At 31.8% G+C, this 11,221-nt stretch overlaps 1 protein-coding gene across 1 annotated transcript; it reads right to left on the bottom strand.

Annotated features, from left to right (window-relative positions):
* Nucleotides 8,799-10,605, bottom strand: LOC107632470 (rhoGEF domain-containing protein gxcJ). Its single transcript, XM_016336149.2, has 3 exons — nucleotides 10,069-10,605; nucleotides 9,807-9,949; nucleotides 8,799-9,294 (listed from the first exon to the last, which is right to left on the bottom strand). Exons 1-3 carry the CDS (start codon nucleotides 10,367-10,369, stop codon nucleotides 9,160-9,162), a joined length of 579 nt encoding a protein of 192 aa, XP_016191635.1. The 5' UTR covers nucleotides 10,370-10,605; the 3' UTR covers nucleotides 8,799-9,159.

Genomic DNA, 11,221 nt, shown 5'->3' with positions numbered 1-11,221 from the left:
AATGATTTCCTTTTTGTTCTACATTCTCTAACCACTAATAATCAATAATTATTCTGTTATGTCATGATCACCCAGCCACCCACAGTTTTGAAAAGTTATTCCTCCAATTCGAACTGTTTTGAAGTCAATTTTCATCTCTCTACATAATCATGTTTAGCCATTTATGTGTTGCTTAGAGTTAGAGGACCAATGCATGCAGACGTGTCTAACATACAGGAAACAAGATTACATACTCTCTTTTTATTTTGCCACGGACAATCAAGGAGGCTTTCATATGATGAATCATTAAACATTAATGGGATGATGATACAATTTGAATACTTTATTAGTGGTACATGTATACAAATACAAATATATACTCTATGTATGACCCTTTAGTCAGCTTTGAAGGCTGTCATGATATTCTTTTGGTTATTATTAGCTGTTGCTGGCTGTTATCCTAAGAAATGATATAAAGGGACCAAAATATTGATACATGCTTTTTTCCATTTATTTCTTTTCTCATACTACTCTATTAATTATCTTTATCTGTCTCAAAATTTCTACTTTTTCTATTAACAAAATTAATTATGTGTTAAAATTTTAATGAAAAGAATACATCATAAGTTGATAACCAATTTTCCATAGTTGGTTCACTTTACCGATCTTCAATTCATGAGAGATAAATATTTAATATATACTACTATGTATTTACTCATTTTATTACATTATTCAAAAGCTTTGGTCTGAAATAGATTAAGACGAGCTTTTTCTCGATCTAAATCTAAACTTTTTGAATAGATTTTGATTTTTAAAAAGAATATCGCATGTGTATGTGCATCTTTAATTTGGTATTATAGTACTATTGTAAAAAAAAATGTGCTATGGCGGCAAAATAGATAATACAATTAAATCTGATGGAGTAAAACAATTTGCAATTCTTAAGGTTTAGATACTTTGATCTAATATACTAATTGTTTTATATTTTATAAGTTTATACACCTATATTTTAAAATTTTAACTCAAAATAAATTACATACGGATCTCGCTAGGGAGAGAATGGGCTATTGAGTTACAAAATGAACATCCCTCATACTATCTAGAATAATCATCCGAGTACTAGCGATAATAAACATCTGCCCAAAAGCTTAAACTGATTTTGGGGTTCACCAAAGATCGAACTCTTGACCTTTCGAATCTAACGTTCTAATACCATGTCATAATACCACTCATCCCAAAAGTTTTAGCTGATAGAAAAAGGTAACACTAATGATTATATCTCTAATACTCCCTAAACCTCCATTGTACACATTGTATAAATATTCCATTAACTCCTCATACTTTCTCATTACATATTATTCAGGGACCGAAAATTAATAACTAGTCCATTACTATATCAAAATTCATATGAGAAAAGGACAAATAGGTCCCTGACCTTTTGTTCCGTGGACATTTTCGTCCCTGACCATTGAAAATTACTTTTAAGTCCCTGACCTTCACAAAACTTGGACGAATCAGTCCCTCCGTCCATATGCCTCTGTCAGGGACTGATCCATCCAAATGCATCCTTTAGGGACGGATCCGTCCAAGTTTTGTGAAGATTAAGAACTTAAAAATATTTTTCAATGATCAGGAACGAAAATATCCGTGAGACAAAAGATTAGGGATCTATTTATCCTTTTCTCAATTCATATTTTAGTGAATAAGAAGCTGGTCATAAAACCTACTGCATATACACTATTTTTTATGATAACTTGACATTTAAACAAGAAAAAGTATAGCGGTTTAATTACACATGTGCAACCAACTAAAATTTTTAGAAATTAGGATTAGATTCAGGAACACATCCCATTCAAACTCTGTTAGAATATAATTAAGATCAATTAGGATCAATTAGTATTATTTAGTATATCTGAATATTTATTGTAAGAGATTACGTCTTTATTATTACAATTCCCTTAGTACTTATAATTACCCTTTTATATTGTATTATTTTAGACAACTTGAATAGACAACTCAATAATATACAAATCCTTTTTTCAATTTAGTCTCTTGCTTCTAACATGATATCAGAGCCATGGTATCCTCCTTGAAGATGATAGGCCGTTTTTCTTGTGGTGAAATCACCGTAGATTTTACACTTTTTTTCTATGCCATTTTTTCTTTCCTTTGTCACTCCTTTGAAACTTTTTCACCTCACCGATTAGCCTGTTCTCTCTGTCTTGTGTTTTTTTTCGAGTCAAATGATCAAACACCATTGTCATCCGCTGCTTACCTATTCTCATGAAGAAATCATATAGTTTTCGCTCTCTTTCGACAGTTCCGTCTACGTTCTCTCATGGCAGTTCCATCTGCGTTCTCTCGTAGCAGTTTTGTCTGCGTTTTCTTGTGGCAGTTCTGTCTGCGTTTCGTCTACGTTTCCTTGTGGCAGTTCCGTCTGCATTTCTTTCCGGCAGTTCCGTCTGCACCCGTTTTATCAGTTTATGCCGTTTTTCTCTTTATTTCGTTGTTTTAAATAAGTTTCAAACTCAAGTTGTCACTTGAGTTTGAGGGGGGTGTTAGAATATAATTAGGATCAATTAGGATCAATTAGTATTATTTAGTATATCTGAATATTTATTGTAGGAGATTACGTCTTTATTATTATGATTCTCTTACTACCTATAAATACCCTTTTATATTGTATAATTCTAGACAACTTGAATAGACAACTCAATAATATACAAATCCTTTTTCCAGTTTAGTCTATTGTTTCTAACAAACTCAACCATAAGCGCAACCCTTTTCTTTGTTTACTCTCCCCGCGGCGCCTGCCTCCATGTCCCCCCTCTTCTCTCGGCGGCGCCGACCCCTCCCCATCCAATCTTGATCGCATTCAACGCTCCATGGAATACGTCGCATTGCGTCGCTGGCATTTTCATGGCCCATGAACTCTCCCCGAAGTATGGGCCTTTGTGTCCTCCCCCTATATATGTCTTCTTTCGGTGGCATCAGCCTCTCCCCATCCAATCCTAATTGCGCGTTACGCTCCATGCAACACGTCGCACCGCGCCGCCAACCCTTTCACGGCCCGTAATCGCCACGATAGAAAGCGTATCCTTGCAACACCTCTCATTGAGCTGCTGGTCTTACCACGTAAAGTTCTCTCATGCTGCCACCCCCTTCTAGATGATCATCTTCTTTTCTTCTTCCACTTCTCCTTCTCGTCCTCCTCCTCCTTATTCTTCTTTTTTTTTTTTTGAATGATTCTCTTTTTACTAGTTTTAGAGGTTTCTTTCTCCTGAGTTTCGAATGTTTCTCTTTCTTATATTTTGAATGTTTGTTCTTTTATGGGATTTGGATGATTTTTTTAATAGTTTTAGATTTTTCCTTAGTCTTCGGATATTCTTTTTTCAATATTTTCTTAAATGTCTCTGTGTTATATTTTGAAATTTAAAAAAAATTGGATATCTCGTTTTCGTTAGCTGTTTTATGTTTCTTTTTGTGGAATTTTGTATGTTTTTTTTATTAGAAATTTTTTAAATGAAATTATTTTAGAATTTTTTAAAATGATATTTGAAATTTTTAAAATAATCTTAGAATTTTTAAAATAATTTTACAATAATTTTGGATGTTTGTTATTTTTAGATATTTTTTTCACTACAAGAAAAATGTTGTATGTCGTTGGATTTAACGTCAGACGTTAGCGGCGGATTTGGCAATTAATTCATCGGATAAAAAGGTTATCGTCGGATTTAATTTCCGACGGTAAATTCGCTGGTAATAATTGGAAGAAAAATAAGAAAAATTGGCACTGAGATTACCATTTTCCTGATTAGTGCAACGCTGCATTTAGGTCATTTTCAAAGCGTTACTGTCGGATTTTTCTGTTGGTAAATCCGACAGTAATCTTGCTTTAAATTCGAACCTGACCACTACCAATTGAGTCCAAAGACTGCGTGAACTCAGTTAGATGCTCCTTGCGACGCGTTGGTTGCTCTGTCGCTGCCTTTTTGTCCCCTGCCACTGCTGTCACCGTCGTTGCTCCCTTAATCGTCGACCTGTCTCTCTCCTCCCTTCTCTAGGTAGGTTGCCATTATCCCTCTTCCTATTTCTTCCTCGTTTTTACTTCATTTTAAATAAAAAATCTCTAACCCCCTTTTTGAACCCTAATTCTAAACCCTAATTTATGGTGTATGCCTATATTCTTGTTTTATTTTGATTTTGTGATTTATGAATTCATTATTTTTTTTAATTTTGTTTTGATTTATTCTTAATTTTTTCTGTTCTTGATTTTAGTTGTTTTTCTTGCTTTAATTTTTCCTGCGAGAATGAAGCTGATGACGCTGCCTTTAGCAGTGGCTGCCATTACAATTTCACCTCTCCCCTAATTTCTTTCTACTCTGTTCTTCAACTCAGGTTCTTAGATTACTTTTTTTCGTTAATTTAGGATTAGTCTTATGTTAATTTCTAGGTATATGAATTGTTTAGGATGATTTGCTGCTGTTAGTTGAATTTAGAGTAGAATTCGGATATTTTAATTAGGATTAGTATTAGTTCATATACAATTAAGTATGTTATTGTGATTCTTGTGTTTGAAATTTCAATTGTTTGGACTGGTTTGATTTATGTTTGATGCATTTGCATTTTTAGTAATTTTTCTTGTTTTAATTTCTTGTGTTATAAATTAGATTTCTACTTTCGAGAAACTGTTCTATCTTTTCTATATTTGAAATTTTAGTATAGATTCCATTATTACACTCTTATTTGATTATACATTTATACATGAAACCTTTATGTATAAAGTATTTGGTATAATCAATTACCTTTTGTGACTGATTCAATTACCTTTATGTGGTTATTTTTTTGTATAGATCCGTCGAGACAAGAAGCTTGTTGTAGACATGATAAAGACTATAGTATTTCAAGGGTAAAACACCTAAGGGAGATCAAACTGATTGAATTTTACATGAATACTGACTTCAAGATAAGGACCTTGATGATAAAGGTGTTCATTAGGTAACTACTGACTTCTCATTCATGAAAATGAAGTTTATTTCTACTTTATTGAGATTAAAGACATATGTGTTAAAATATATGCTGCTAATTATTGGTATCTATTAGTATCTGTGTTTTTTTGCGCATATGGGGATAACTAGGAATCTAGGATTGTTGTTATTTATCTTATTATCATCTTATGTTTCACTAGAAGCTATGCTCTTAGTTGATGACCATATTTTAATAGATTAGGATTAACAAATTTTTTTAAAAATTTAAAATTTAAGTTTACCGTCAGATTTGCCGTCGAATAAATCTCTCGGTAATTATTAATTAATAATATATTACCATCAAATTGATCGGGAGAAAAATCCGACGGTAAAAATTACCAACAGAAATTTTTCGACAGTAATTAGCCGCGGACAAAAAAATCTGTCAGTAAACAATTATCGGCGAGGTTTATAACGTCAGATTTATTCTGACGGTAAACATATTACCGGCGAATTTTTTTGGTAAATCCGACGATATTCAATATTTTTTTTGTAGTGTTCTAAGTTTTGGATATTTTTTTCTTATGTTTTGGATGTTTCTTCTTTTTGGATTTTAGATTATTTTTTAATAGTTTTAGATGTTTTTTTCTTAGTTTTTGGATGTTCCTTTTTTAATATTTTATTGGATGTTTTATTTTGTTAGGTTTTAGAATTTGAAAAAAAAAATTGGATATTTTATTTTTGTTAGATCTTTGACGTTTTTTTTTTCTTTTTTATGTTTTAGATGTTTTTTTTATTAGAAATTTTTAAAATAAATTCTTAAAACGATTTTGGATGTTTGTGTATTATTTGGTTTTAGATTAATTTTTTAAGATTTTGAACTTTTTTCATTAAGTTTTAGATACATTTCTCATAATAATTTAAGTTTACGTTTTCTCTAAAAAAAATTTTTAATTGGCTGCACTCTTTGTTAATTATTTGGGGGATTGTTTAAACAAATCAAATGACTACTATTTTTACTAACTTTGATAGTTCTTGATTTGAATTTTTAATGTTGGAGGTTATTCTATAAATGTTAATAAAAAGAGTTAATCGTTTAGAAAATAGTTAGATAAGTAGTAATTAAGATGGAAAAAGTAGAATTAGTAAAAGCATGGCTGATTTTTTTAGATATGATTTGGGGGTGTGAGTTATGCTGGGATATGATGATTACAGGTGATTTACACTGTTATGACGGCGTTGTTTTTTTGGAATTTTGGGGGAAGAAATCGGAGGCACCGATTTGAGGAGGAAGGAATCGGTGCCACCGATTTGTGTGAGGGAGAGACTAAGGGGTATTAAATCGGTGCCACCGATTTGTGCTAGGGAGAGGGAGAGGCTAAGGGGTATTAAATCGGTGCCACCGATTTGTAGATGCTGGAAGACGTTAGCTAAGAGTGCAGTAATCGGTCCCACCGATTTTCGTCCCACCCATCGGTGTCACCGATTTCTTCATCAACGCCGTCACAACTCCGTCAAACACCCCAAAACCCCATAACGCTGCGAAACACCAGCACCTTCCCCATATCAAAATTAAAAAATTCTAAAAGCATGGGGGTTAATGCACGAATACCTATGCGTATGGTGCATGATCGATATGATGATGATATTGAAAGAGAGGAGAAGGGACAAAGATTTTTTTAAACAGAAAAAAGAAAGAAAATTGATAGATATGATGGCTGAAAAAGCAAAAGAGTGAAGGAAAGAATTCTATGTACTGTGTCTGTAGAGACCCCTCGTCCCTCGTGCACTCCAACTAACTAACTTTCATGCACGAGTGCTCACTTCCTTTCAATTGTCTTTTCCTATATTCCTTCAATTCTTTCACATTTTTCAAATTCTTATTGTGTCCTGCCTTTCATTAATTTAACTTGGATTTGGACTCCCAAAACCTCTTCATAAACAGATTAGGACATTATTATTTATGGATTTTTTTTTTCTAAAATTAGGATAAAAAACTATGTCATTTGAATTATAACTGGTTTGCTATAAAATTATTCGATATAATTGATAATTAATTGGTCTTCATGTTAATCAAGTTTAAGATAAAAAATTGATTATAAATAAATTAAATCAGTTAAAACTGNATAAATTGAATTAATATATTTTTTTCGTAGTTAATCAATTTAACATAATAAAATAGAAAAAAATTATATTTTAAAACATATATTTTACATATAAATATATTTTTTATTATAATTTCTGATTCAATTTCAGATATATTTTTATTGAATCTTTAAAATTTTAAGCTTTTAATTCTCCTTTTTGATTTTTCATAACCTTGTTTTTCTTCCATTTATTCAACTTGAATTGAAAATCTCTAATTAAATATCTAAAATATTTGTAACTTTATTACTTTTTTGTAATCTAGGCTTTATTAAGATTTAAAACAGATATGTCTTTGTTAACAAAATGTTGTTTTTCTCAATTATATATAAACTTTCAAGATTCAAATTCCTATGTTAGATAATTATATATAATATTCAATTCGATTATGTACCAACGAACTGATTGAATTTTATTAATTTGTTATTATCAATATCCAAACTTTATTGTAAGTATGTGTTTCAAGTTGAATCTGAATGATGAAATTATTAATTATCTGCCAGTGGAGAAATAAAAAATAACAGAAAATAGAAGAAAGGAAAGGGGAGAAAGACAGAAAGAAAGTAGTGAGAGAGGGAGGGAAGGAATAATTGCATGGGCCATGGATGAAAATTCTTCTGCTTCTAATGCAACAAAATGTATCCGTAGGGTGTCATGCATGTCTAAATTAAAGTGATAAAAACCCATTGATTGCATTTTGTGTTTAAAGTAACTACTATGCCCCTTCTGTCCCATCTTCAATTCTATCCTTCTCATTAATCCTTTTTTTTTATTATTATTATCTTACCCACTTGCTTCTTCATACTCATTCTCTACAAATACACAAATATTCTAGGACAACTTGTTAATATACCTTGGCCTCTCTAAATTATTTGTTGATACGCTAATTATTACTGTTTACACTAGTGGAATTTTCTTTATATATATATATATAACCTTGTAGTACAACAAGGATTCAACTAAAGGAATTATGTAATATTTTTCACATAATATGTTTCAAATATTATTTACTATTATTATTTGACAAAAATGGTTTGAATAACTTTGTCTGCGCCTTAGGAAAGAATAGTATCCTTTGACCACAATAAATAAATAAGGCCGCTTATACCATCGTTATAAAATTATAATAAACCTAGTATTTATTACTTGGAAATTAAAACAACATTTTCTTTTTTGTTTTAGTTAAAAAGATCATCACTATTGCAATATCGTATCATACACAAAAAAATCAAATATAATTAGTTGTTGGTAGCGTAAAATGATTATGATGTGATATGCAAATGCCATAGTTTGTGCTTTAATTTTTAATGTCTCAGGTTTTTAGTTTTTTAATATATATTTAACGGATCGTAGATCTGAAAAAACACAACCAAATGATTTGCATTTGAAAATTGATCTTACATTCTGCTCTATTCTGCTATGCAACTTGTTGTCTTCTTGAAATAAATAACTAAGACCCACCTCACACAGTTCTTGAGAAAACCACCATTTCTTGTTCCGGTTATTAAGGCTTATATAATATTTTTCTTAAAAAGCTGCAAATATCTTTAGTATACATGATTAAAAGTCTCTTGTGTCACAGTGTTCTCATAAATATACAATTTTCAGTTTGATCAATTCATGACCATACATATACTTTCGATATCTCTGATGATGTCAATGCTTTAATAATTGTGAGCCATAAAAAGAAAAAATGTGACATCAGAATAATAAATTGAAGGGTGAATTAATGGTGATTAAGCCTGAATTCACCAAAGATTAATATATATATCTGAATACACTAATTGATGTTCCATATGTCAACCTTTACTATACACAATTATTATCATCATTATTATTAATATTAATATTATTGTGCATGAACCAAGAGCAAGAGAATTTCGCACTATCTCTGAGTTGATTCTTGGACCCTCCTCTCCCTGAATGTACTATATATTTAAATTATGAACAGATCTAAGCAATCATGGAGGTACTAAACAAGATTTGTCTCTTTGGTTGGTTTGAGTCCTGAAATTGCTCCTCTGTCTGTCCCTCACTGCATGTGAGCAAGATTCAAAGAACAGATAGATCAGGTTGTTGCCTCAGAGATGCTTTGTAAAGAGGGTTGCCATGTTCTTGATGACTTAGCTGTTGTTGTGCCACTACCACCATTACTACTTGATGTTGTTGTCCTTGACCCATGTCTTTCACCTTTATTACTTTCCTGAAAATATTATATAAATATATTAAAAAATAAGAATTAAATGGTTATTTCAAAATTACATATTACAGATAACAATAACTAATTTTGTAAAGAAATTAAATCCTAATCCAGGATCCTATATATAGTTCCTTTAGTTTATATTAGATTGAAAAACCTAAAATAAGTATTTAGTATTTTAGTTCATGTGAGGTTTTCTGATGCATGTTTCTGGAGGGCAATTGGGTCAAGGAAAGGAAAACTTATGAAGGCAGCGAGTTCTCAAACAAAGCATGCTAATTATTAATTAGTACTACTAGTAGTACAACTAAATCTAAATCAATATGCAGAATCAATAATCTTATATATATAAAATAGTTCAATAATTAAATTTCCTGTTCATACATATATATAATAAGTAGATAGAATCAATCAAGCTACTCTTATAGTAAGATTAAGATTTAATCCTGTGGCCGAAAACAAAACTTATTGGAACAAAAGTAAAATAAATAAAATTTTAAGTGAGAGTTATTTACTTGTTTGTCCTCCTGCTCAACAAGGCTCCTTGCTGCCTTGTTCATGTCAAACCCAGGTTTCAACTTCACCACTTGATCTGATTCTGATAATAAGTTTTTCTTCATCTTTGCTTGTTTCTTTGCCCACAGACCCTTCATAACCTCTGAAGAGAAAAACCCAAGAAGGACATAAATAAAAAGGCTTAAATTTTGGAACAAAATAAAGCATAAAACCTTATATGACCAACATAAGAAAAGAAAAAGAAAAGGGTCAAGGTGAAACCTTGAGCTGAGATGAGTCTATAAACTTGTCCAAGAACAAGGGTATCTGTTGGCTTGAGAAGCTTGATCCGTGTTAACCTAACAGGGTGGTTGTTGTTGTTGTTGTTTGGGGCATTTTGGTTATTGTTATTGTTGTCTTTGGAAGTGCACAATGTGGTGGAAGAGATAAGAAGAGCAACATAGTGACCAGGGTTACCCTTCATCACTTCACTAGCACTCACAGGCCAATATAACCTTTCTACTTTCCCATTTGGTTGCTGTATCACTAGTGTTGCTGTATCAATGGCTTGGCAATTCCCCATGATCTTGATCTCTCTCTCACACACAGCAAGAACAGGGTAAGAGGATAATAACGTGGAAGAAGCTGAGAAGGGAATGTTGAAGTACCTTACTACAATATATATAGCATAATAGCCGCTGAATACAACCACTAGTTTTCTGTTTTTCAAAGGGGCAAAAACACAAACAGGTGATGTGCGCACACTTACATGTAAAAATATATGATCCTATACGGAATGGACTATGTGGACAAATGGAAGGGAAGGGGCATATTATATATATATAAGTAGATAGGCAGTGGTTTATTATTATTATTTGTTAACGTAAAAATAACTTTATGGTACCAAAGTAAATAATTTTGTGGAATTGAAAAAGGGAGGAGCATAGAAAGGAACATTTTTGTGTGCAAAAAAGATATGGTAATGGTAAATGGAACCCAACATGGGGTGCGCCAGTTTAGACCAAGACAGGTAAAGATGAAAGACAAGGGTGACTAGTAGGGTAATGGGTGAGTGTTATCCAACATGGGGACACGTGGAGAAATTGTTCTTCAAGAAAAAATAAAGGGGATAGGGGTGTACATGGTCTGGTCGGTTCGAAGATCTGGTCCGGTCCCGAACACTTTAAGAACTAATTTAGTATGATTTTATTGGGTTTAGGGTAATGGGTGAGTGTTATCCAACATGGGGACACGTGGAAGCTACGAATTGGAGGGTTGAGGAAACATGACTAAAATAAAAGGAGAGTCACTCAAATAAAGACGCCTAAAATGTCTTTTTTTAAAGATGTTGTTCAGTAATTAAAATTTAACATATATAATCGATTAAATCATGTTATTTTTGTCAAAATTAGGCTAGACAAATTGATTTAACCGA

Source organism: Arachis ipaensis, chromosome B01, assembly GCF_000816755.2.
Source record: "Arachis ipaensis cultivar K30076 chromosome B01, Araip1.1, whole genome shotgun sequence".
Classification (NCBI taxonomy): Eukaryota; Viridiplantae; Streptophyta; class Magnoliopsida; order Fabales; family Fabaceae; genus Arachis; species Arachis ipaensis.
This window is presented reverse-complemented; position numbering and strand designations above follow the sequence as displayed.

Bases quoted from the DNA above. Each gene is read 5' to 3' on its own strand.
- LOC107632470 (XM_016336149.2), bottom strand. From the start codon at position 10,369: ATGGGGAATTGCCAAGCCATTGATACAGCAACACTAGTGATACAGCAA. The intron at 9,950-10,068 runs GTTTCACCTTGA...TTTTCTCTTCAG, and splicing joins TAGACTCATCTCAGCTCAAG to AGGTTATGAAGGGTCTGTGG. The intron at 9,295-9,806 runs GTAAATAACTCT...TAATATTTTCAG, and splicing joins TTGAGCAGGAGGACAAACAA to GAAAGTAATAAAGGTGAAAG.